The sequence below is a fragment of the Saccoglossus kowalevskii genome, chromosome 14 (assembly GCF_978046115.1).
Source record: "Saccoglossus kowalevskii chromosome 14, keSacKowa6.1, whole genome shotgun sequence".
In the NCBI taxonomy this organism is placed as follows: domain Eukaryota; kingdom Metazoa; phylum Hemichordata; class Enteropneusta; family Harrimaniidae; genus Saccoglossus; species Saccoglossus kowalevskii.
In genome coordinates, this window is record NC_140654.1 from 31192117 (window position 1) to 31220001 (window position 27885).

A 27885-nucleotide genomic window follows, 5' to 3' on the forward strand; every position below is an offset into this window, starting at 1 on the left:
AAAACAAACAATTCTATCATTGATGCAGCCTATGAAGAATCCAAAACTCTTGTGCATGACCCATGGCTTAACTTTATACAAAAATTACTAGTCATAACAGATCTAACTAATTCAGACCCACATCAGAACAATTTTTGTGATATTTTTAAAGAGAAGCTCAAATGTTTGTACCGTATGAAGTGGAAAAACAATTTGTTGAACAATTGTAAGCTTGACTTTTACAGGTGTGCTAAAGAAAATTTTGAATTTGAACATTATTTGGAAAAAATTAAAAATAAAAATCATAGAATAGCTTATACTAAATTTAGAACTTCTGCACATTTTCTTCCCATTGAATCCGGTAGACATAAAGGCATTTTGAAGGAAAACAGGCTATGTAATCTCCATGAATGCAATGAAGTAGGGGATGAGAAACATTACATTTTATATTGTAATAATTGTCAAATCAAAGAACAAAGATCTAGATTCCTTGCAGCTTTATACATCTATGCCCCAAAGCTGGAAGATTTTAGCATGGATGAATTATTTCCTATTATTGTTTCAAGTAATGATTTTTTCATTCTTAGCATTTTTGCAAAATTTATTTTCTATATTCTTGATATGTATTAATACTGAAAGTTTTTGTTGTTCTGAATGTTTTGTTTTGTTATTGTTATTTTTGGACTTTACTCAAGTTTTCATTGGTACGTTCCAAATAAAAAAATTCTATCTAGTTGTTCTCAAGAGGGGCATAGTCAGCAAAGGCCTCCCAGCTGTATTTTTAAAAAAATTACAAGAACAAAGAATCACAAAGAAAAGGGAGAAGTAGACTGAGTTATGAATATAATCTAGCGGGCTAGATTTGCTCCAAAAAGAATGTCGTCACCATTACTGGTACATAATCAGAGTAATCAGACCTTTTCCGAAGACCAGAACTAACCTGGGCCCTGTGCCAACTATGTACGTGTTGGTTCCCTGCAACGTCATTGGGCCAGGATTACATCCAAGCACTCGAATAACTCTCGAAGACAACTGCTCAACATCCGGAATAAATGTTGTCATTGTAGACGCGAGACGCAGAAACTGAGATCGGACGATATTCATTGAAACCCACAAATAGGGAGGTATCACATGCATGGTACAAAGTTTAAAGGTCGCCTCCTGGTCAGGTGATTGGGTGATTCTATTATGCAAGTACATTTGTGGTAGAAATAAAACTTTGCTGGCAATGACAGTAACATATACAAAGCTACGTCACTATTTTAAACATGTAGAAAACATTTTTTGTATCATTTATGACTGATTCAATGCAGCGATGGTGTTACTGTTTCTCTTGATTTCAGTGCATGCTCGTTGATTTCTCTGCGTGCTAGTTGAGCTCAAACTGTAAATCTCGGTCTCCCAAAGTTCGAGATCTCGAGGATTATGAGAGTCAGGGGAAAACTATTTTCGTAGGTGGTATTGATCTGCTTCCGGTTGTGCTTGAAATACGCAAGGAAATCGACAATGCTGTAGTAATTTAAACACGCCAGGTAATAGGAGGTACACCAAAATCAAAATGAGGTAAGAGGGTTATGTTGTACTTGAGTCGTAGTCTATTTTCGCAAGAGATTGTCATCACGGTCACCGTCGTTCTCGGCGAGTCAGTCACCACAGGGAGTACCCATCAACTGTTGATACACGGAATTCAATTCTAAATTCGACATTGACTGTAGACGATGGTTGCCATTCACTTATGTCTCGGGATAGCGGATGGCCTAACGGATTAAACAGTAAATATATGTTGGATCCCTTAATGATTATATTCTGCATACCCATCACATTATTAGAATATTGGCTACTAAGTACATGACACCAGAATTTCAAATTCGGAGGGAGGGGGGGGGGGGTATGGCTGTGTAGCGAGATAATGATGGTTAGCCATACTTTGTAGTTTTGTGTTTGTCTGATCACAAAAAATAATTAAGTTGCAGGTTTATGTTCATTGTCATATTTTTGAGTTTTAAAAATGGTTGTACCACATAATTACACAGTCTTTCTATTTAGATGACATGTTGTGAGGGGGGCACTGTATATGTAACTATATATTACCTCTACTGTTATTTTTTCCCCTTTGTTTTCTCCAGTTCAATACAGCAACAAATTAATAATATCTAATATACAATATTGGTATTTATTGCTGGTGTAGTATGTTGACCTTCATGTGTCTGCATTAGGCTTCTATATCTGGCAGGGAAAACCATATAATTTAGTTGTCGATGAAAAACACATGTTCGAAAATGTTGAGGGTGTGTTGCGAATGTGTTACAGATGTATTTTTACATGGGGAAATATGCATCATACAATTAATATTGTAAATAATAACTAAGCACAACTGATCAAATTTATTGTACTGAAAAGAATTTGCATGCTTTATAATGTAGACTTTATTATCATTTCAGTCATTCTTTAAATGATAATGTTTAAAATGCGCTGTCGGCGGATCCGATGTTTGCGACATGAAGTCTGGTGCACCACAAATGTATCAAAACCATCTTTATTGTAGCCTAACAACTTCAATAAACATTCAAAACAATCACTGTACATTTACTAGCAATGTTGATATTAACTTACAGTGGTACAGCAACATTTACATAAACATTATCGTTCAAAGAATGACCAAAACGACAGTAAAAGGCATTTGATGGTCGTTTTCTATTTTTAAATTATAAAATTTGTAAAAAAAAATATAATTATTTACTATAAAGTATATAATATTAAATTAACATATACATGTAGTGACTAATATCTTTGGAATATGTAAAGGCATGACAAGACTGTGTCTTAAGTCTATGTAATGCATATGTAAATCAGTTGAGTGTCATGTTTTGGTCACAATAAATAAACTCACTTCTACATGTATATACCACAATCACAGTCCTTCTATCCATGGTAGAGAGACTGTGTTGTAATGTTGACAAGTTGATGCTACTGACTGTCAAAAACAGCTTAGAGTTACTATACACATTGAATACATTACAGGATTACTCCCAAAAATGGAAAATCAAAGTAAACTTGACAAAAACTGAAACTATAATAGTATTAAAAAGAAATACCTTATTACGTGAACATTGAAATAATGTTTCAATCGAATGGGAAATTTACTTTAACCTAGAGACAACATGGGAGATGAATCTATGAAAGCAATTTATTTGCTAAGATAGTGTTTGCCAAAAGTAACAGATTAAACATCTTTTTACATGTATGTAACCTTAGAGCCTACATTGGTCTATGATCAAACTAAGGCCAAATAAAAAAAATTGTGGTTCCTATAAATGAGTAGGTCAAGCTTTTTTGACTTTTCTATACATTTCCTCTTGGTTACAACTGTGTTTCATTTTTTTTTTGTGTATAAAAACTGTTTTTGCAGATATGTGCGATATAAATCAGGTTTAAAGATTTTAACATTATCCAGTTTTTAATTTTCACATTCAAAACCTGTATTGTCATCTCAACTACACAATTTATTTTTCTTGGCCTAATTATACCTCAGGGATCAGAAATTCTGGGGGGGGGGGGGGGTGTTAAATGCAATGGTGAATGGGAAAACACATTTCCTGCTGAAAGACTCCACTGACATACCAAATTCAATGGGAAAATAAGAAGTCAGCATGCAATATGTTAATTTGTAGATGTAGAAATGAATATAAAGTTGTGGACCCAAAATATTTCACAAAATAATTTTGCCAAAATAGTGTTAAATGACCATCATTGTCAAATCATGCATAAAAAACTAGGAATACAATTCCAAACTGATACAGCAAAATAAAAAATTAGAAACATTGGAAATATTGCTAATGAAAAACAAAAACTACATGTAAGAACTTACACTACATTTAAAATAAATTACAATTTTAAAGATTACTTGAATCTGTTTAAATACAAAACAAATTTCTCTTACTAAATTCAGAACAAGTAATAATATTTTAGTCATTGAAAAGGGAACTCACATCCAACCAAAATAGGTTTTGTGGAAAATTGTTATTGCAGGAAATAGAAAATGAACCGGGTATGTTTGTCAAAACTGTCAACATTATTATTATATTCCCAGGGATGAGAATTTCACATATTTCTAAGCCCCAAAGATTGATTTTCTGAAACGTCTTAATCCGAAGAAAAAATTCAGGGGGGGTATTACAAAGAATACAAATCTTGTTCATTCACCAGAAGTAAACACGCGTCATTGTTGCTGCAAGAGGCCTGTATCAGTGTATGGTCGAAGGGAGACAACTCGTGGTGTCTTCAATGCGGAATGTTCGCGACTCTTTTCATCAGTGCAATCATAAAATCTGAAGTGGTTTCAAAGTGTTCGACGTAAAATGTAACGATTAACATGACTGGGTTTGCTCTGACGGGCCAATCAGTAAAGAGCTTTCATTTTTCTTTTCACCATTGGCGCCATTTTATTGTTTCAATTGTTAGCTGTTAACGATTTGATCAACTACGGTTCTCGAACCCCGGAGTGTATAAACATTGTACATTTTGAATTTCTAAAGATACCATCACAATATTATTATATACAAACTCATATTTACATCACTATAATTACTGTTATTACCGTAGATAAAGTAAAAATGTAAACACATGATGCAAATAAAATCATATTCCTGAACACAATCAATCAGTTCGGAACTAATCTTGGAAAATATTTTTTATGGCATTTTATGTTATTTCTAAATAAATTAATTAAAATTACAAAGGTGTAATAAAGTTACCATAAAGATATGGCAAAGTATGTACTTGCGTATCAACCTTTGCTACACATGTTCAATACAATCACCAAACTATTCTGAACTTCACAGCATTCTCATATTGTGTTGTTTGAAGTTGAGTTGAGAGGTGATAACTTTTAGTAAAGTTAAAACAATTGTGTGTACCTTTTTGCTTTCACTATTAACGAGTATTGTGTTAGATGATATAGTTCTATGTGTGTGCAGCATGGAAGGCATTATGGGACTTGTTTTTATAAAGGTGGATTATATGTTCATAATCCATCATTCATAATTTCTAGTTACCTCAGCATGAATCCTCAAACTAATAGTGGGGGACTCAGACACGTTGAAAAAAACGTTGAAGATCACAATGCGATAAATTTCTATATAATAAATACCAATAAACAGTATAAAATGTCAGGACATACTCAATGTGTCTGGTAAACTGTATGTCATTGTGTATAAAATGTCAGGACATACTCAATGTGTCTGGTAAACTGTATGTCATTGTGTATAAAATGTCAGGACATACTCAATGTGTCTGGTAAACTGTATGTCATTGTGTATAAAATGTCAGGACATACTCAATGTGTCTGGTAAACTGTATGTCATTGTGTATAAAATGTCAGGACATACTCAATGTGTCTGGTAAACTGTATGTCATTGTGTATAAAATGTCAGGACATGCTCAATGTGTCTGGTAAACTGTATGTCATTGTGTATAAAATGTCAGGACATACTCAATGTGTCTGGTAAACTGTATGTCATTGTGTATAAAATGTCAGGACATACTCAATGTGTCTGGTAAACTGTATGTCATTGTGTATAAAATGTCAGGACATACTCAATGTGTCTGGTAAACTGTATGTCATTGTGTATAAAATGTCAGGACATACTCAATGTGTCTGGTAAACTGTATGTCATTGTGTATAAAATGTCAGGACATATTCAATGTGTCTGGTAAACTGTATGTCATTGTGTATAAAATGTCAGGACATACTCAATGTGTCTGGTAAACTGTATGTCATTGTGTATAAAATGTCAGGACATACTCAATGTGTCTGGTAAACTGTATGTCATTGTGTATAAAATGTCAGGACATACTCAATGTGTCTGGTAAACTGTATGTCATTGTGTCATAATGCTTGTAAATGAGTGCATTTAGCCGAAAGGCACACCCTTGTAAAAGTAGTTCTAACTAACCAGTTCTAATCATGTAATGATCCCGAAACGTGTGTAACAAACCAGTCAACAACTTAGCTGGCAATGTTGTTGTTGTGGAGTTCGGAACAATATGGCGATGACAGTAACTCAACATTTTTGACAAAAAATATGACTTTATTTTACATAAAAGTGTTGCTAATAATTCTATGTTTGTAAAATTCTCTCTTTTGTTTCAGTGAGTTAAAAAGATTGAGTGAAGAGAGTCTAACCAGGCAACCTGAAGAAGTGTTTGATGTTTTAGAAAAACTAGGAGAAGGGTAAGTGTATGTTGAGAGATGTGGATTAATTCTGGTAATATAGTATAGTCACCACAGGAAAATTAAATTTAAACAGTGATTGTGGAAACACTTTCCTATTTACATTTTTGTATACATGCAGCTTTTTGACAGCTTTCGTGGAACCCTGCCCTGCCTGCCCTGCTCTGCCTGCCCTGTCTGATAGGCTGGTAGACATGTATTTAGGGCAAGATTTTAGATTTGTTTCAAACGAGGCTTTCAATAAATGAAGCAATCTCAGATGAAGTGACTTATGGACTGACCTTTGTGTGTCCATGTCCACCTATTACTCGGTCATGCCTCGACTGATCATATTCAAAATGGTGTGTACTGGTGGCAGTTTTGTTTTGTCTTGAATTCTTTAGCGTAAGGGTTGACAACGAATATGCCAAATATTACAACACCGAAATTCATTTAGTTAACTTTTAACGTTATTAATTAATTTTAGGAGTACCGAATACTGTAAAGAACTGTATTTTTCGCTGGAATTTATTTTCGCTGAAAAGACTTTTGGGGTGTTTTGTATTGAAATTATTTTCACTGATTTTTGATGAATTGAATGTAAGGTATAGAATAAAAAAAACAGTATATTTTATTTTCACATTTTCTCTTCAGCAAAAATAAAGTATTTTACATTAGGTACAATGTTTTATTATGGCCAGTATTTCTGTGGGTAGGTTCTTGTGTTAAGTAAATTCTGTGGTCCGTGTCAATTCGAAAACAAAATGTTTTTTACTCAATGACTTTTTTTTTACAGGTCTTATGGAAGTGTGTTTCAAGCAGTACACAAGGAAACTGGACAGTTACTTGCCATCAAACAAGTCCCTGTCGACACAGACTTACAAGAAATTATCAAAGAAATATCTATTATGCAACAATGTGACAGTCCATATGTTGTGAAGTATTACGGCAGTTATTTCAAAAATACTGATTTATGGGTAGGTTATCTACCATTAGAGTGGATTATTCTACTGATTAAATCGTTAAACTAATTATTCATTGTGTTATAATTAAAGTCCCACTCTGAGACCAATCAACTACTGTAAAATACGCTATTTTCACTGAAGGAATGATTCAGTGAAAATAAAATCCAGCAAATATACCTTTTTTTTCCTATACTTTACATTCAACTTGTCAATAATCAGTGAAAATAAATTCAATACAAAACACCGAAAAAGTCTTTTCAGCGAAAATTAATTCCAGCTAAAATAAAGTATTTTACAGTATTCAGGATGGACATGCAGATCTAGGTCTTGAATTAATGGAGAAGAATTATGGTGCTGTTTACATTCAGTGTTATGATGTAACTTTTACATTATATGCTGCCACTGTCTCTGTCATCAAAACCACTATGTAACCAGTTAACACTATTAATGTTTTATTTTCTCAGATTGTTATGGAATATTGTGGAGCTGGATCAGTTTCTGATATAATGAGACTTCGAAACAAAACAGTAAGCTAGTCATTATGATGATTTACTCTTTTTCAAAATTTACTTTTGACCAGAACTTTCAAATCCTTTTGGCCAAGCCTCAAGATTATGGACTTTGTTCCATGTATAACTGTACAAAAATACTCCCTAATCGTACAAATTTACATTTTGAATATTCACATATCGTAACCAATATAACATTATAAAGTCTTCATTACTGCATATTCCTCTCTCAATTTATGCTTGTGTAGAAAATATCCAATCCTGAAATATTTTTATCTCTTATTGCTCGTTTGTGTTATCCTATAATTATGAGTTTGATACCAAACTAACAAACCTATCACATTTTGTATTAATTTATATAAAAATGAAGAAATAAACTACAAATATGCTCCATGTACAATCAACATAATTATAAATTATTCTCATGGACGAAAGTCAATGGACAAATTTAATCAAATATTTCACCACCAGTTCTCACTTTTCATCACAAATTCAGAAAATTTGGACAAAAATAGCCATTTCTTTTGAGTATAAACTAAAAGTTGACTCAAATATTGTCTGTTGGCTCCAAAATTGGGGTTCATTTCTAAAAATATTGAAGAATATAAGAAAAAAGTGCAGACAAATTTGGGCGAGAAGTCTACCGGTGAAAAGGTTAATAGTCAATCTCATTAGTGTTCATGTTTCACTACACTATGATGTCATCTATTTTGTCTCTGGGATACCTCCATTAGAGAGAGAAAAGCTGTGCATCAAAGTTTCTTTTCTGTTTGTCTTGGTGAATTCTTATAGCCATCATAATATTTTGTGTTAAATAATGCTGTGAACATACCATGAATTACTATTTTGTTAAATAATGCTGTGAACTTACCATGAATTACTATTTTGTTTAGCTCACAGAACCAGAAATCTCTACTATACAACAATAATGTTGTCAACTTACAATGAAATACTATTTTGTTTAGCTCACAGAACCAGAAATCTCTACTATACTACAATAATATTGTCAACTTACCATGAATTACTATTTTGTTTAGCTCACAGAACCAGAAATCTCTACTATACTACAATAATGTTGTCAACTTACCATGAATTGCTATTTTGTTTAGCTCACAGAACCAGAAATCTCTACTATACAACAATAATGTTGTCAACTTACCATGAATTACTATTTTGTTTAGCTCACAGAACCAGAAATCTCTACTATACTACAATAATGTTGTCAACTTACCATGAATTGCTATTTTGTTTAGCTCACAGAACCAGAAATCTCTACTATACAACAATAATGTTGTCAACTTACCATGAATTGCTATTTTGTTTAGCTCACAGAACCAGAAATCTCTACTATACAACAATAATGTTGTCAACTTACCATGAATTACTATTTTGTTTAGCTCACAGAACCAGAAATCTCTACTATACAACAATAATGTTGTCAACTTACCATGAATTACTATTTTGTTTAGCTCACAGAACCAGAAATCTCTACTATACTACAATAATGTTGTCAACTTACCATGAATTACTATTTTGTTTAGCTCACAGAACCAGAAATCTCTACTATACAACAATAATGTTGTCAACTTACCATGAATTACTATTTTGTTTAGCTCACAGAACCAGAAATCTCTACTATACAACAATAATGTTGTCAACTTACCATGAATTACTATTTTGTTTAGCTCACAGAACCAGAAATCTCTACTATACAACAATAATGTTGTCAACTTACCATGAATTACTATTTTGTTTAGCTCACAGAACCAGAAATCTCTACTATACAACAATAATGTTGTCAACTTACCATGAATTGCTATTTTGTTTAGCTCACAGAACCAGAAATCTCTACTATACAACAATAATGTTGTCAACTTACCATGAATTACTATTTTGTTTAGCTCACAGAACCAGAAATCTCTACTATACAACAATAATGTTGTCAACTTACCATGAATTACTATTTTGTTTAGCTCACAGAACCAGAAATCTCTACTATACTACAATAATGTTGTCAACTTACCATGAATTACTATTTTGTTTAGCTCACAGAACCAGAAATCTCTACTATACAACAATAATGTTGTCAACTTACCATGAATTACTATTTTGTTTAGCTCACAGAACCAGAAATCTCTACTATACTACAATAATGTTGTCAACTTACCATGAATTACTATTTTGTTTAGCTCACAGAACCAGAAATCTCTACTATACAACAATAATGTTGTCAACTTACCATGAATTACTATTTTGTTTAGCTCACAGAACCAGAAATCTCTACTATACTACAATAATGTTGTCACTTACCATAAATTGCTATTTTGTTTAGCTCACAGAACCAGAAATCTCTACTATACTACAATAATGTTGTCAACTTACCATGAATTCCTATTTTGTTTAGCTCACAGAACCAGAAATCTCTACTATACAACAATAATGTTGTCAACTTACCATGAATTGCTATTTTGTTTAGCTCACAGAACCAGAAATCTCTACTATACAACAATAATGTTGTCAACTTACCATGAATTGCTATTTTGTTTAGCTCACAGAACCAGAAATCTCTACTATACAACAATAATGTTGTCAACTTACCATGAATTGCTATTTTGTTTAGCTCACAGAACCAGAAATCTCTACTATACTACAATAATGTTGTCAACTTACCATGAATTACTATTTTGTTTAGCTCACAGAACCAGAAATCTCTACTATACAACAATAATGTTGTCAACTTACCATGAATTACTATTTTGTTTAGCTCACAGAACCAGAAATCTCTACTATACTACAATAATGTTGTCAACTTACCATGAATTGCTATTTTGTTTAGCTCACAGAACCAGAAATCTCTACTATACAACAATAATGTTGTCAACTTACCATGAATTACTATTTTGTTTAGCTCGCAGAACCAGAAATCTTTACTATACAACAATAATGTTGTCAACTTACCATGAATTACTATTTCGTTTAGCTCACAGAACCAGAAATCTCTACTATACTACAATAATGTTGTCAACTTACCATGAATTGCTATTTTGTTTAGCTCACAGAACCAGAAATCTCTACTATACAACAATAATGTTGTCAACTTACCATGAATTGCTATTTTGTTTAGCTCACAGAACCAGAAATCTCTACTATACAACAATAATGTTGTCAACTTACCATGAATTACTATTTTGTTTAGCTCACAGAACCAGAAATCTCTACTATACAACAATAATGTTGTCAACTTACCATGAATTACTATTTTGTTTAGCTCACAGAACCAGAAATCTCTACTATACTACAATAATGTTGTCAACTTACCATGAATTGCTATTTTGTTTAGCTCACAGAACCAGAAATCTCTACTATACAACAATAATGTTGTCAACTTACCATGAATTACTATTTTGTTTAGCTCACAGAACCAGAAATCTCTACTATACAACAATAATGTTGTCAACTTACCATGAATTACTATTTTGTTTAGCTCACAGAACCAGAAATCTCTACTATACAACAATAATGTTGTCAACTTACCATGAATTACTATTTTGTTTAGCTCACAGAACCAGAAATCTCTACTATACTACAATAATGTTGTCAACTTACCATGAATTACTATTTTGTTTAGCTCACAGAACCAGAAATCTCTACTATACAACAATAATGTTGTCAACTTACCATGAATTACTATTTTGTTTAGCTCACAGAACCAGAAATCTCTACTATACTACAATAATGTTGTCACTTACCATAAATTGCTATTTTGTTTAGCTCACAGAACCAGAAATCTCTACTATACTACAATAATGTTGTCAACTTACCATGAATTCCTATTTTGTTTAGCTCACAGAACCAGAAATCTCTACTATACAACAATAATGTTGTCAACTTACCATGAATTGCTATTTTGTTTAGCTCACAGAACCAGAAATCTCTACTATACAACAATAATGTTGTCAACTTACCATGAATTGCTATTTTGTTTAGCTCACAGAACCAGAAATCTCTACTATACTACAATAATGTTGTCAACTTACCATGAATTGCTATTTTGTTTAGCTCACAGAACCAGAAATCTCTACTATACAACAATAATGTTGTCAACTTACCATGAATTACTATTTTGTTTAGCTCGCAGAACCAGAAATCTTTACTATACAACAATAATGTTGTCAACTTACCATGAATTACTATTTCGTTTAGCTCACAGAACCAGAAATCTCTACTATACTACAATAATGTTGTCAACTTACCATGAATTGCTATTTTGTTTAGCTCACAGAACCAGAAATCTCTACTATACAACAATAATGTTGTCAACTTACCATGAATTGCTATTTTGTTTAGCTCACAGAACCAGAAATCTCTACTATACAACAATAATGTTGTCAACTTACCATGAATTACTATTTTGTTTAGCTCACAGAACCAGAAATCTCTACTATACAACAATAATGTTGTCAACTTACCATGAATTACTATTTTGTTTAGCTCACAGAACCATAAATCTCTACTATACAACAATAATGTTGTCAACTTACCATGAATTACTATTTTGTTTAGCTCACAGAACCAGAAATCTCTACTATACAACAATAATGTTGTCAACTTACCATGAATTGCTATTTTGTTTAGCTCACAGAACCAGAAATCTCTACTATACTGCAATAATGTTGTCAACTTACCATGAATTGCTATTTTGTTTAGCTCACAGAACCAGAAATCTCTACTATACAACAATAATGTTGTCAACTTACCATGAATTACTATTTTGTTTAGCTCACAGAACCAGAAATCTCTACTATACAACAATAATGTTGTCAACTTACCATGAATTACTATTTTGTTTAGCTCACAGAACCAGAAATCTCTACTATACAACAATAATGTTGTCAACTTACCATGAATTGCTATTTTGTTTAGCTCACAGAACCAGAAATCTCTACTATACAACAATAATGTTGTCAACTTACCATGAATTACTATTTTGTTTAGCTCACAGAACCAGAAATCTCTACTATACAACAATAATGTTGTCAACTTACCATGAATTACTATTTTGTTTAGCTCACAGAACCAGAAATCTCTACTATACTACAATAATGTTGTCAACTTACCATGAATTACTATTTTGTTTAGCTCACAGAACCAGAAATCTCTACTATACAACAATAATGTTGTCAACTTACCATGAATTACTATTTTGTTTAGCTCACAGAACCAGAAATCTCTACTAAACTACAATAATGTTGTCAACTTACCATGAATTACTATTTTGTTTAGCTCACAGAACCAGAAATCTCTACTATACAACAATAATGTTGTCAACTTACCATGAATTACTATTTTGTTTAGCTCACAGAACCAGAAATCTCTACTATACAACAATAATGTTGTCAACTTACCATGAATTACTATTTTGTTTAGCTCACAGAACCAGAAATCTCTACTATACTACAATAATGTTGTCAACTTACCATGAATTACTATTTTGTTTAGCTCACAGAACCAGAAATCTCTACTATACAACAATAATGTTGTCAACTTACCATGAATTACTATTTTGTTTAGCTCACAGAACCAGAAATCTCTACTATACTACAATAATGTTGTCAACTTACCATGAATTACTATTTTGTTTAGCTCACAGAACCAGAAATCTCTACTATACTACACAGCACTTTAAAAGGTTTAGAGTATTTACACAGTAGAAGAAAAATACATCGGGATATAAAAGCTGGTAACATCCTACTCAATAATGAAGGACATGCCAAATTAGCCGACTTTGGAGTTGCTGGACAACTTACGGTACTGTACTGCAAATCAGATTATTCCATATCAGTGTGTACTATAAAAGGCACTTGAATGAGAAAACAGATGGAGTTTTGTTTAACCATGAGCAAAAAAATTTGTGAGGAAAATATGCACATTTTTAAAATGCAAATTTGATGGTCAGATGTTTTAAATGACATAAACTACACAATATGAATTATTTGAATGACCAATGAGAGTGTTCCTAATATGTGCAACTAAAGATTACTTTACTTTCATTTCACAGGATACAATGGCTAAACGTAACACTGTCATAGGAACTCCATTTTGGATGGCGCCAGAAGTCATACAAGAAATTGGTTATGATTGTGTTGCTGATATCTGGTCACTTGGAATTACAGCTCTAGAAATGGCTGAAGGCAAACCACCCTATGCAGATATCCACCCTATGAGGGTAAGTTATCGTCTGAAAAAATCATTGGTGTTTACCCTTTGAACACCAAAACAGAATTTTGTCACTTTCAGAAATGTAAAATAATTTTGTACAATCTACTCATCCCCACAAGAAATTTTGACAATAGACAAACCTTTTGATAAAAAACTAAAAGCAATATCTGAAACTGTCTGTATGGCTCAAAAAGATCATGAAATTTAATGAAAATTGTTCAAAATATGCAGATATTTGCACTGAATTGTGGGTGAGAAAAATATTTGGGCACTCAAAGGGTTAGCAAAGAAATTATTGAAAATTAAATAAAAAATATGTGAATTTTTGGCGTCAAAATGTTGGCTATATTTTTAGATGAACTCCGTAATACTGAAATATATTGTACATGTAATCACAAATCATGTGTTTCCTCATACAGGCTATTTTTATGATTCCAACCAAGCCACCACCAACTTTCAGAAATCCAGAAAAATGGTCAGAAGATTTTATAGATTTTGTTTTGCAGTGCCTTGTCAAAAACCCGTCAGAGAGACCGTCAGCTTCGAGATTACTACAGGTAAATGTGGTTTTCATTGTGTTCTAGGTGATGCATGATCCTTGACATGTGCCTAGAATCCATTCATACCTAAAATTACAAATTACAACACACATGTACTGACCGTAAACTGCTTCAATTCAGTTTGTTCTTTGTTTTGTCTTATTCCATTAATATTAAATTTTTTTTTTTATTTAAACAATATTTTTATTTTGTTTCAATAATATAAACATACAACACAAAATATTACATTACATAGAGGTATAAGGAAGGAAAATTAAAATTAAGAGAAAGAAAATAAGTAAGAAAAAAAATTTGATCTGGTATCGTATTACCCCGGGCACGCGCCCCTCCCTGGGCAAGCACCCACCCCCCTGTTTTCACAAAAGTTACATGTTGGGGACATCCTCGGTTAAACGCCCAGGGTGATTTTTAGCCAAGAACGGGGTCAACAATAAAGTTTTATTTGTCAAAAACGAACGCGTTTGATTTATTTAAATAGTGTGTTTGTTACGATAGTTCTCTTTTTGGAGTGTGTGGTGGCCCAGAAAAGGGCCGTTTTGTTTGTGTTTTTACATAAAAACTCATTGGAACTTAACGACGTAAGATGAACCACGCAGCATGTGGCGGACACGTTCTGCTTTCTCTTCATTCACGATGAATCCAATATTGCAATATTGCAATAATCCATACCTTGGTGAGTGGTTTGAAGCACTTAGCTTTGGTTTCAAAATGTAGCACTTCACTGACTGTGAATTCATAACGGGAGCACAGTCAGCTGGCATCAGTGTCGCTGGGTGTATATGATAAAGGGAAGTTGTGCAACCAATTTTGCCGAGTTCGCAGTTTTTCGCCAATAAAAAAATAACTAAGGCAAAAACTCACGGTTTTTCAGCATTTTTGTAATAAAGACATTATTCTCTATCAATAATCCGCCCAAAACAGGAACATTTCTACTAATTCTTGTGTTTTTTCAACGTTTTTTGAAAAACCTGCGAATTAGGCTGCAAAAGTAGAACATTCCGAAGGGGGTGAAACGGAAGAGCCAAACTTAACACGTAAAAATCTACCTGGCCAACCAATGGCTGGACATGGATACGTTTGCGGTCGTTGCCAAAAAGCCCCGCATCCATCGCCTGGCGATGCTCTACCGTCCTCCCCCCTCCGGAATGTTCTACTGACTGTGAACGGGAGCTAGCACTTTTGAGACATCACGTCATAAACTTGCTACTTTCTTTCCATCCTTCATCACAGCTATGGCATTACCGTCATGTGGATTATTGAAGAAAAAACCTAAAGTCCATTACGATAACCATAATGAGGCATGCCGAAGATGGGAACTTGTTGCATCATAATTTTGCCATGTGTGTGGGTGTGTGAATAAATCATGTTAATGAGGTTTACCAGAGTTTATTTTCAGTCTGTTTTTTTGTATCGCCATTTGGATATGTTTATGTATTCACAATAGTTTGTAAACATTTCACATCAGTAATAAAAGGTTTATTTGTTTCATAACCCTGTCTGCTATTCTTCAGTAATTACAATGCGATGTATCAATACGTGCGTGAACAAAATTATGCTAATGAGGTAGTTTTTCCCTCGGCCGTTTCGACTTGCACTGATCACGGTTACTAAAAATGTAACCATGCATTGATTACAATACTTACCATACTTTGTAGCCAATTTCAGTGAGTAATATAACTTCATTCGCTGACATGAAACAAGTTTTATTCTTGAAATTCGACCCTGTTCTTTACCGGGTGCTCACGTTTATTGAAACCTTGCATAAATCAAGAAATAAGTACGTGTACAAAGTATACAAAAGCATTCCTTTATTTGACCTTATCATACGATCACAAAAACAACTTTTTTAAATCTTTTTTAGGGTGGCTCGGGTAAGCGCCCACCCCCAATTTTTCCCGATTTTGCATGTTCAGGCCCCTGGGCACGTGCCCGGGGTAATACGGTATAACATTTAAATTTACCCATTATCTAGCCAATTGGCTAATGGTTCCCATTTCTGATAATGGACGAGCTCTTTGTTTTTGTTTATTACGATTTGTAATTCAATATTTCTATTTTCCCTGATCCAACTTTTATATGCGTATTTTGTTAGATTAATATTCAATTTGTTCATAAATTTTCAGCATCCTTTCATAAAGAACGCTGCATCAGCAAGTCTGGTGGACATGATAGCTGAAGCTAAGGAGAGAAGATTAGAAATGCAAACAAGACAAGAACAAGATTTTGGTGATTCAGTAAGTCATCTTTCTGCTTGTCATTGAGATGAAACAATACATTGCATGAAGCCATGTTGTAAATCGTCTCCTATGTTCTTCTCTGAAATTGTACTTACTAATTTGCATATCATTTGCATATAATTTACATAGTTATTCCAAGCATACTCATTAAAAACACATATTTGTTTACATAAAAAACTCTAATTGAATTAGGAATGATACAACAATATACGTATGTGTTCATACATTGCAACCATGTTCAACTCATTGCCACTCTGCCCTGTGTTCATACATTGCAACCATGTTCAACTGATTGCCACTCTGCCCTGTGTTCATACATTGCAACCATGTTCAACTCATTGCCACTCTGCCCTGTGTTCATACATTGCAACCATGTTCAACTCATTGCCACTCTGCCTTGTGTTCATACATTGCAACCATGTTCAACTCATTGCCACTCTGCCCTGTGTTCATACATTGCAACCATGTTCAACTCATTGCCACTCTGCCCTGTGTTCATACATTGCAACCATGTTCAACTGATTGCCACTCTGCCCTGTGTTCATACATTGCAACCATGTTCAACTCATTGCCACTCTGCCCTGTGTTCATACATTGCAACCATGTTCAACTCATTGCCACTCTGCCCTGTGTTCATACATTGCAACCATGTTCAACTCATTGCCACTCTGCCCTGTGTTCATGAATTGCAACCATGTTCAACTCATTGCCACTCTGCCCTGTGTTCATACATCGCAACCATGTTCAACTCATTGCCACTCTGCCCTGTGTTCATACATTGCAACCATGTTCAACTCATTGCCACTCTGCCCTGTGTTCATGAATTGCAACCATGTTCAACTCATTGCCACTCTGCCCTGTGTTCATACATTGAAACCATGTTCAACTCATTGCCACTCTGCCCTGTGTTCATACATCGCAGCCATGTTCATTGCCACTCTGCCCTGTGTTCATACATCGCAACCATGTTCAACTCATTACTCTCTGCCCTGTGTTCATACATTGCAACCATATTCAACTCATTGCCACTCTGCCCTGTGTTCATGAATTTCAACCATGTTCAACTCATTGCCACTCTGCCCTGTGTTCATACATTGCAACCATGTTCAACTCATTGCCACTCTGCCCTGTGTTCATACATTGCAACCATGTTCAACTCATTGCCACTCTGCCCTGTGTTCATACATTGCAACCATGTTCAACTCATTGCCACTCTGCCCTGTGTTCATGAATTGCAACCATGTTCAACTTATTGCCACTCTGCCCTGTGTTCATACATTGCAACCATGTTCAACTCATTGCCACTCTGCCCTGTGTTCATACATTGCAACCATGTTCAACTCATTGTCACTCTGCCCTGTGTTCATACATTGCAACCATGTTCAACTCATTTCCACTCTGCCCTGTGTTCATACATTGCAACCATGTTCAACTCATTGCCACTCTGCCCTGTGTTCATACATTGCAACCATGTTCAACTCATTGCCACTCTGCCCTGTGTTCATACCTTGAAACCATGTTCAACTCATTGCCATTCTGCCCTGTGTTCATACATTGCAACCATGTTCAACTCATTGCCACTCTGCCCTGTGTTCATGAATTGCAACCATGTTCAACTCATTGCCACTCTGCCCTGTGTTCATACATTGCAACCATGTTCAACTCTTTGCCACTCTGCCCTGTGTTCATACATTGAAACCATGTTCAACTCATTGCCACTCTGCCCTGTGTTCATACATTGCAACCATGTTCAACTCATTGTCTCTCTGCCCTGTGTTCATACATTGCAACCATGTTCAACTCATTGCCACTCTGCCCTGTGTTCATACATTGCAACCATGTTCAACTCATTGCCACTCTGCCCTGTGTTCATACATTGCAAGCATGTTCAACCCATTGCCACTCTGCCCTATGTTCATACATTGCAACCATGTTCAACTCATTGTCTCTCTGCCCTGTGTTCATACATTGCAACCATGTTCAACTCATTGCCACTCTGCCCTGTGTTCATACATTGCAACCATGTTCAACTCATTGTCTCTCTGCCCTGTGTTCATACATTGCAACCATGTTCAACTCATTGCCACTCTGCCCTGTGTTCATACATTGCAAGCATGTTCAACCCATTGCCACTCTGCCCTGTGTTCATACATTGCAACCATGTTCAACTCATTGTCTCTCTGCCCTGTGTTCATACATTGCAACCATGTTCAACTCATTGCCACTCTGCCCTGTGTTCATACATTGCAACCATTTTCAACTCATTGCCACTCTGCCCTGTGTTCATACATTGCAACCATGTTCAACTCATTGCCACTCTGCCCTGTGTTCATACCTTGAAACCATGTTCAACTCATTGCCACTCTGCCCTGTGTTCATACATTGAAACCATGTTCAACTCATTGCCACTCTGCCCTGTGTTCATACATTGCAACCATGTTCAACTCATTGCCACTCTGCCCTGTGTTCATGAATTGCAACCATGTTCAACTCATTGCCACTCTTCCCTGTGTTCATACATTGCAACCATGTTCAACTCTTTGCCACTCTGCCCTGTGTTCATACATTGAAACCATGTTCAACTCATTGCCACTCTGCCCTGTGTTCATACATTGCAACCATGTTCAACTCATTGTCTCTCTGCCCTGTGTTCATACATTGCAACCATGTTCAACTCATTGCCACTCTGCCCTGTGTTCATACATTGCAACCATGTTCAACTCATTGCCACTCTGCCCTGTGTTCATACATTGCAAGCATGTTCAACCCATTGCCACTCTGCCCTGTGTTCATACATTGCAACCATGTTCAACTCATTGTCTCTCTGCCCTGTGTTCATACATTGCAACCATGTTCAACTCATTGCCACTCTGCCCTGTGTTCATACATTGCAAGCATGTTTAACCCATTGCCACTCTGCCATGTGTTCATACATTGCAACCATGTTCAACTCATTGCCACTCTGCCCTGTGTTCATACATTGCAACCATGTTCAACTCATTGCCACTCTGCCCTGTGTTCATACATTGCAACCATGTTCAACTCATCGCCACTCTGCCCTGTGGTTATACCTTGAAACCATGTTCAACTCATTGCCACTCTGCCCTGTGTTCATACATTGAAACCATGTTCAACTCATTGCCACTCTGCACTGTGTTCATACATTGAAACCATGTTCAACTCATTGCCACTCTGCCCTGTGTTCATACATTGCTACCATGTTCAACTCATTGCCACTCTGCCCTGTGTTCATGAATTGCAACCATGTTCAACTCATTGCCACTCTGCCCTGTGTTCATACATTGAAACCATGTTCAACTCATTGCCACTCTGCCCTGTGTTCATACCTTGAAACCATGTTCAACTCATTGCCACTCTGCCCTGTGTTCGTACATTGCAACCATGTTCAACTCATTGTCTCTCTGCCCTGTGTTCATACATTGCAACCATGTTCAACTCATTGTCTCTCTGCACTGTGTTCATACATTGCAACCATGTTCAACTCATTGCCACTCTGCCCTGTGTTCATACATTGCAACCATGTTCAACTCATTGCCACTCTGCCCTGTGTTCATACATTGCAAGCATGTTCAACCCATTGCCACTCTGCCCTGTGTTCATACATTGCAACCATGTTCAACTCATTGCTACTCTGCCCTGTGTTCATACATTGCAACCATGTTCAACTCATTGTCTCTCTGCCCTGTGTTCATACATTGCAACCATGTTCAACTCATTGCCACTCTGCCCTGTGTTCATACATTGCAACCATGTTCAACTCATTGTCTCTCTGCCCTGTGTTCATACATTGCAACCATGTTCAACTCATTGCCACTCTGCCCTGTGTTCATACATTGCAACCATTTTCAACTCATTGCCACTTTGCCCTGTGTTCATACATTGCAACCGTGTTAGTCTCATTGCCACTTTGCCCTGTGTTCATACATCGCAGCCATGTTCATTGCCACTCTGCCTCGTGTTCATACATTACAACCATGTTTAACTCATTGCCACTCTGCCCTGTGTTCATACATTGCAACCATGTTCAACTCATTGCCACTCTGCCCTGTGTTCATACATTGCAACCATGTTCAACTCATTGCCACTCTGCCCTGTGTTCATACATTGCAACCATGTTCAACTCATTGTCTCTCTGCCCTGTGTTCATACATTGCAACCATGTTCAACTCATTGCCACTCTGCCCTGTGTTCATGAATTGCAACCATGTTCAACTCATTGCCACTCTGCCCTGTGTTCATACATTGCAACCATGTTCAACTCATTGCCACTCTGCCCTGTGTTCATACATTGCAACCATTTTCAACTCATTGCCACTTTGCCCTGTGTTCATACATTGCAACCGTGTTCAACTCATTGCCACTCTGCCCTGTGTTCATACATTGCAACCATGTTCAACTCATTGCCACTCTGCCCTGTGTTCATACATTGCAACCATGTTCAACTCATTGCCACTCTGCCCTGTGTTCATACATTGCAACCATGTTCAACCCATTGCCACTCTGCCATGTGTTCATACATTGCAACCATGTTCAACTCATTGCCACTCTGCCCTGTGTTCATACATTGCAACCATGTTCAGTTCATTGCCAATCTGCCCTGTGTTCACATAAGTGCATTTCTCTGCCATTCAAGGTTTCCCTCTGATTTCTAGAAAATAGCACTAATTGTCACTGTGTATACTCAATGTATACGTGTATTATCAGGAAGAAGATGAAATAGACAGTGGTACAATGATTCCGCGAGATAGCAATGCAGGTACTATGGTAGAGCATGGCACAATGGTTGACCATGGTGATAGTGGTACTATGATTGAATCTGATATAGGTACCATGGTGATTAATTCTGATGAAGACGACGATGATGATTCTACCATGAAAAGTAAGTCAGTACGCTTCAACAAGGTATCCCTGTGTAGTAAAAAATTTGGTTGGTTGGGTGTGTATGCTAAATAACATACATGTGTATCTTATTTTCATGTTACTGTTTTGTGTTTGTCGTGCTTAATTACCGGGGTAATTTCCGTAGATGAAGCATGTATCTGCTTGATTGTACATTTCACTTATCACTGTCATATAATAATGCCAACATGATATATATCATTTGGGTAACTATCTGTATAACTTGATAATAATTACAGAAATCTCTTCTGGGTCTGGAGAGAAGTACACACCATCATTTTTAGAACACTTTGATAAACTTGACAGAGAACGTCTTGGTAACACAGCAGGAAGTACTGGTAGTAGTAGTAGTAGTAGTATCCAGTCACAACAACCCACAGTGCCAATTGGTGAAGACAGAGACAGTCAAAGATCATTTGGTAGACCGTTTACAGAGGGAGATTTTGAATTTGTGAGTATTTGTAATGTAAATGTCTTTTTGATGTCAAATTCTTAGTTGCCAAGGTTATAAATCACATGACTATGTTTATTATGTACAATTTTGAAGCTATAGTCTCATGGTAAAATGAAACTATATTTATGTTTTGTGTTGAAGTATGATATTTTGTGAAAATTGACAGTGTATTATTCAAAAGTTACTATTTTAAGGAATATTCTATAAATATAATGTTAAAGTAAAATGGCATTTGTATCAGTAATTTGAAGAAAAAAAGATGAAATAATTTGAAATAAAATTTTGGAATTGGAAATGGTTTTGTTTGCCAGTCAGCATACTGTTCTTGTTGTAAAATACTACATATATTTCTAAAAGATGATGTGTTCATGTGCATCTCAAACAACAGAGCTATATGTATATGCATATTAGCCAGTAACAAACCAAATTAAATTTAAGCTTACCGACTTCGAAAATTCCTAAACTCGTGGCCGGTCAATTGATACACAACTGACTGTATTTTATAAACTCATTACAATTTTAAAATTCAGTCACCAAAAACTGGATTTGACTTGTATTTCTCTAACCTGTAATTATGTTGTTATTTTGGAAGGCGTCCATTTCTAATATTTACTATGGTTCAAGTTGACACAGTGAATCAAACTGTTGTAAAGTATGTCACATAGCAACAATGGAATTATTAGAAATATACATATCACAATATAAAACCAATATTTTGTTGTTTTGCAGTTAAAATCTATGAGTTATGAGGATCTGAAAACCCGTTTAAATTCTTTAGATCCTGAAATGGAAAGAGAAATAGAAGAACTTCGGAAACGTTACCAAGCAAAAAGGCAACCTATATTGGAAGCAATTGATGCAAAAAAGAAAAGGTAACACAAAAGTTGAATTATATTTCCAAAAATGATATATTCTCAGCTCTGCTGTATAAAGATGGTATACACAGTAGTTATATTATGTATACTATGATAATGTTCAGCTAGATAATGAATTATTGTTGCACTTTTTTGTTTTACCTTAATTAATTGATAAGCAATACTGCTAGATGTTTAGCAATATTGTAAGCAAAACAGTGATGTAAATTGCAACAGTGCCCAGCAGATTATTTACGCATTAACAGTACCCCGGTAAATATTTATAGTCATATACACTAATGATAGAGAAAGTGCAAAAAAATGTTTTGATGATTGTTCATCAAAACTAGCAAGCACAAATTATACTAGTGATTGTCATTTATATCAACTTGTGTTCAACATCAAATTAAGCAGCGAGGACTCATTGCCATGTTCATATATTGGGCCATTCCAGTTTATATTTGCACTCCCCTGTTGATGAGGTCGGATTTCCAGCACTGTATGATGAGGAAAATACCCCGGAATTCCAACTGTATATGGAGAAACAGAATATGGAAATCCAGACAAGTATAGAAAAAAAAATCCTGGAAATCCAGGCAGTTATGGCTAATAAATAAAATATGGCCTAGTTTATCTCCCCACATACCGGTTGATGAGGTTGGATTTCCAAGAATGTATGACTAAAAAAACTTGGAATTCTGAGTGTATATGGTAAAAAAATTGGGCCAGTATGAAATAGTTATTACTGAAATTAAATAAGGATGGTGGCACGAATGAGCTCATCAATACTGTGAATCAGGACTAGTTTGGATTTCCATTATAAAATATAAAATTTTGAACTTTAAAAAATAGTAAATTAGCATATGATAGTTATATTTGGAAATCCTACTCTGTATGGTGGCACAAAGGAACTCATCAACACCATAAGTAGGAACTATAGTTTTGGATTTCCATCACTGTATGGTGAATGGTGATTTGGAAATAAAACTTTGTATGACTTAAACATCCTTGGAAATTATACCCTGTACAGGGGGGGTGCGGATATAAACTGGAATGGCCCATTGCGGTTATGTCATTTCACTAATTGTTATGGTTAACTTGTTCTAGCCAAACAGGTTCACATGGTCATTTTTTCTTGCTCAAGCCAAACTCTTTTCAGTATGTCAGAATGTGCATACAGTCCGCCTCATTTCACGTGAGTTGTACATTTCAGTAGGATGCTTACACAGTTATTAATTGGGCTCTGTTGTCCACATTCTTTCACAATGCGTGTTTCTGTTTTTTTTTTGCAGACAAAATCAAGGAATACAAATATTCTGATGTCCCGGGGAGTTATTTACTTCATCCAAAGTGTTGTCAACATTTTTTTGCAATTTTTGTCCCAGAACTGAAACAATGTACATGGAATAAATGGCAGCAGGTTTTATAAAACACTGTGTTGGGCATCCTCCAATAAAAGCCATTCATACTGTAATTGCACTGTAATGCATCCTCCAATAAAAGCCATTCATACTGTAATTGCACTGTAATGCATCCTCCAATAAAAGCCATTCATACTGTAATTGCACTGTAATGCATCCTCCAATAAAAGCCATTCATACTGTAATTGCACTGTAATGCATCCTCCAATAAAAGCCATTCATACTGTAATTGCACTGTAATGCATCCTCCAATAAAAGCCATTCATACTGTAATTGCACTTTAATGCATCCTCCAATAAAAGCCATTCATACTGTAATTGCACTTTAATGCATCCTCCAATAAAAGCCATTCATACTGTAATTGCACTGTAATGCATCCTCCAATAAAGCCATTCATACTGTAATTGCACTGTAATGCATCCTCCAATAAAAGCCATTCATACTGTAATTGCACTGTAATGCATCCTCCAATAAAAGCCATTCATACTGTAATTGCACTTTAACGCATCCTCCAATAAAAGCCATTCATACTGTAATTGCACTTTAATGCATCCTCCAATAAAAGCCATTCATACTGTAATTGCACTTTAATGCATCCTCCAATAAAAGCCATTCATACTGTAATTGCACTGTAATGAGTGCATCTCCAATAGAGATGTATCTAAATCAAATATGTTTGTTATTTTAGAATTTTAAGTACACTAGACTCACTTTAATTTATTAATGTCAACTGCTTAACTCTGATGTTGACTTTGTCAAGCGTAGCTTATCATACGAGTCCGATTGCTTTGATATATTAATCATATATTCACCTCAGGTGGCCCAATCTCAGATTTGTTTATTCTTGATGAAGTGTGCATTGCTAACAGTGGAGCTATCTGAGCCAATAGGTTGCTTGATTTTACAGATTACCCTGACATTAGGTAGGGTTTTATTAGAGCATTGTGTGACTTTCATGTACTCTAAAATGTACTCAAAACTTTGAAGATTATTTGATTTCATTTTTGAAGACAAAAAGTCACCAACACTTTGTGTCTTTGGACCCTCTACTACAAAATTTCACTTTTCATCAATTCTTGAAAATTTTTCTTTCACGAAATTAAGCAGTTAATAGTGTTTGGTTTTTGTTTCTGAAAATTAGCACCAGACACTGCACCTGAATTAATATAATCTTGGAAATAACAATAAACATAGTTCTTAGTTTAACACATTGCGTGCTGAAAACCTCCATAGATCTCTAAAATGAATGAGAAAAAACAACAGGCAATGTGAGTGTTCAGAGTGCAAGCATCAATAGAAGTTTTATTTGTGTACATGTTACTGCTATTGACTATTGCCCTTGTTGTACATGTACAGACACTGCTATTGACTATTGCCCTTGCTGTACATGTACAGACACTGCTATTGACTATTGCCCTTGTTGTACATGTACAGACACTGCTATTGACTATTGCCCTTGCTGTACATGTACAGACACTACTATTGACTATTGCCCTTGCTGTACATGTACAGACACTGTTATTGACTATTGCCCTTGCTGTACATGTACAGACACTGCTATTGACTATTGCCCTTGCTGTACATGTACAGACACTGCTATTGACTATTGCCCTTGCTGTACATGTACAGACACTGCTATTGACTATTGCCCTTGCTGTACATGTACAGACACTGCTATTGACTATTGCCCTTGCTGTACATGTACAGACACTGCTATTGACTATTGCCCTTGCTGTACATGTACAGACACTGCTATTGACTATTGCCCTTGCTGTACATGTACAGACACTGTTATTGACTATTGCCCTTGCTGTACATGTACAGTCACTGCTATTGACTATTGCCCTTGCTGTACATGTACAGACACTGCTATTGACTATTGCCCTTGCTGTACATGTACAGACACTGCTATTGACTATTGCCCTTGCTGTACATGTACAGTCACTGCTATTGACTATTGCCCTTGCTGTACATGTACATACACTGCTATTGACTATTGCCCTTGCTGTACATGTACAGACACTGCTATTGACTATTGCCCTTGCTGTACATGTACAGACACTGCTATTGACTATTGCCCTTGCTGTACATGTACAGACACTGCTATTGACTATTGCCCTTGTTGTACATGTACAGTCACTGCTATTGACTATTGCCCTTGCTGTACATGTACAGACACTGTTATTGACTATTGCCCTTGCTGTACATGTACAGTCACTGCTATTGACTATTGCCCTTGCTGTACATGTACATACACTGCTATTGACTATTGCCCTTGCTGTACATGTACAGTCACTGCTATTGACTATTGCCCTTGCTGTACATGTACAGACACTGCTATTGACTATTGCCCTTGCTGTACATGTACAGATACTGCTGTTTATTTTATCTATCACTTCAATCAGTACTAGAACTTATATAGGGACTTAATTTATTTTATGATTGAGAAAAAATTGGTTCTGTTTTAAAGCTTTTTTTATTGCAATTTTGTTTTCACTGCAATTATTTTCATATAGTATATACGCAAGAATTGTTTTCAATTCTGACAACATTTGATGTGTTGAAATTTCATTAGATGTACAAAACATTTTGATGAATAAAGTTACCCTAGATATCTTGATGCAGATATCACAAAGTACACTGGAAAACTCTGTACATTTAATGTTGTAAACGTGCGTCAGAAAAGTGAACCTAAACTAAGCCTGTTGCAGTAGATTCACATACATCAGTGTTATATTTGCTTAGAATTCAAGTCTAAAAATAAATAATCATGGAGAATTCACAAATTTCATCACTAGCGTTGTATTTTGCATCTAATGAAGTACTTTTATTAAATCAGACTTCATTGAATTTAGTTTTTCACAAGTGAAAATTGTATTGACTTGTTCATCTGCGCTTTGTTGTGCAAACTTTATTGACACCCTTACCTGTATCAATTCATGTACAGTTGATTTATTTCACATATCAGTTAAATACATTGTCAAATGTTTATATTTTATTGTTAGAAATCACCATTAAATTCATAATATCAGTTAAATGAGTAATTTGTTGCTTTATGCTTTCAACACTGAATAGACACACTACCAAGCAGTCTATGTTGTTCAAGTCATGTCAACTACCTGCCCTTTATCAATGAAGCGTGTATATGACATCAAAATGACATAACTGTGTTTGATGTCATTCTTCATCTAGAATATATACCGGTATCAAATTTTAATTGTTTTGTTGATAAACAACTACAGATCAAAAGTCTTGACATTGTAAACATTCGTTCCTGGCGAGGGCGTAATTTATAGAGAAACTGTAGCAATAATCATTCTAATCAAAAACAACTGAGTAGTTAGAAAGATAACTATGGGCTACAGAAGTAAAGAAATAAACAAATCTATGGCATCAAACGAGATGTTCCTAAACCAAACATGGGACTTGAGGGTCGTCATCTGCGCGCAAACAGAGAAATGAGTCCCAAGCAACGATAAGAATGCATGCTAAAAACACAAAGGCTCATGGGTAGGCACTCGTTTGTAGATGACTAAAAATTATGAATGAAGAAGCT

General features: G+C 35.3%; 2 protein-coding genes across 2 annotated transcripts in view; one reads left to right on the forward strand and one right to left on the reverse strand.

Annotated features, from left to right (window-relative positions):
• LOC102806954 (endoribonuclease LACTB2-like) overlaps positions 1-1134 on the reverse strand; it is an 86327-nt gene extending 85193 nt beyond the window's left edge. Inside the window, exon 1 of the mRNA XM_085507740.1 lies at positions 920-1134. Coding sequence (XP_085363866.1) covers positions 920-1116 — 197 coding nt within the window. The 5' untranslated portion in view covers positions 1117-1134. The remainder of the gene's footprint in view (positions 1-919) is intronic.
• Positions 1135-1264: 130 nt separating this feature from the next.
• Positions 1265-27366, forward strand: LOC100377733 (serine/threonine-protein kinase 3). The gene is made up of 12 exons (XM_085508117.1): positions 1265-1542; positions 6131-6211; positions 6987-7167; positions 7620-7682; positions 13308-13472; positions 13723-13890; positions 14303-14440; positions 16567-16677; positions 21406-21580; positions 21840-22051; positions 22784-22926; positions 24201-27366. The coding sequence occupies exons 1-12, from the start codon at positions 1538-1540 to the stop codon at positions 24226-24228; spliced, it is 1470 nt and encodes a 489-aa protein (XP_085364243.1). The 5' UTR covers positions 1265-1537; the 3' UTR covers positions 24229-27366.
• Positions 27367-27885: the final 519 nt, after the last annotated feature.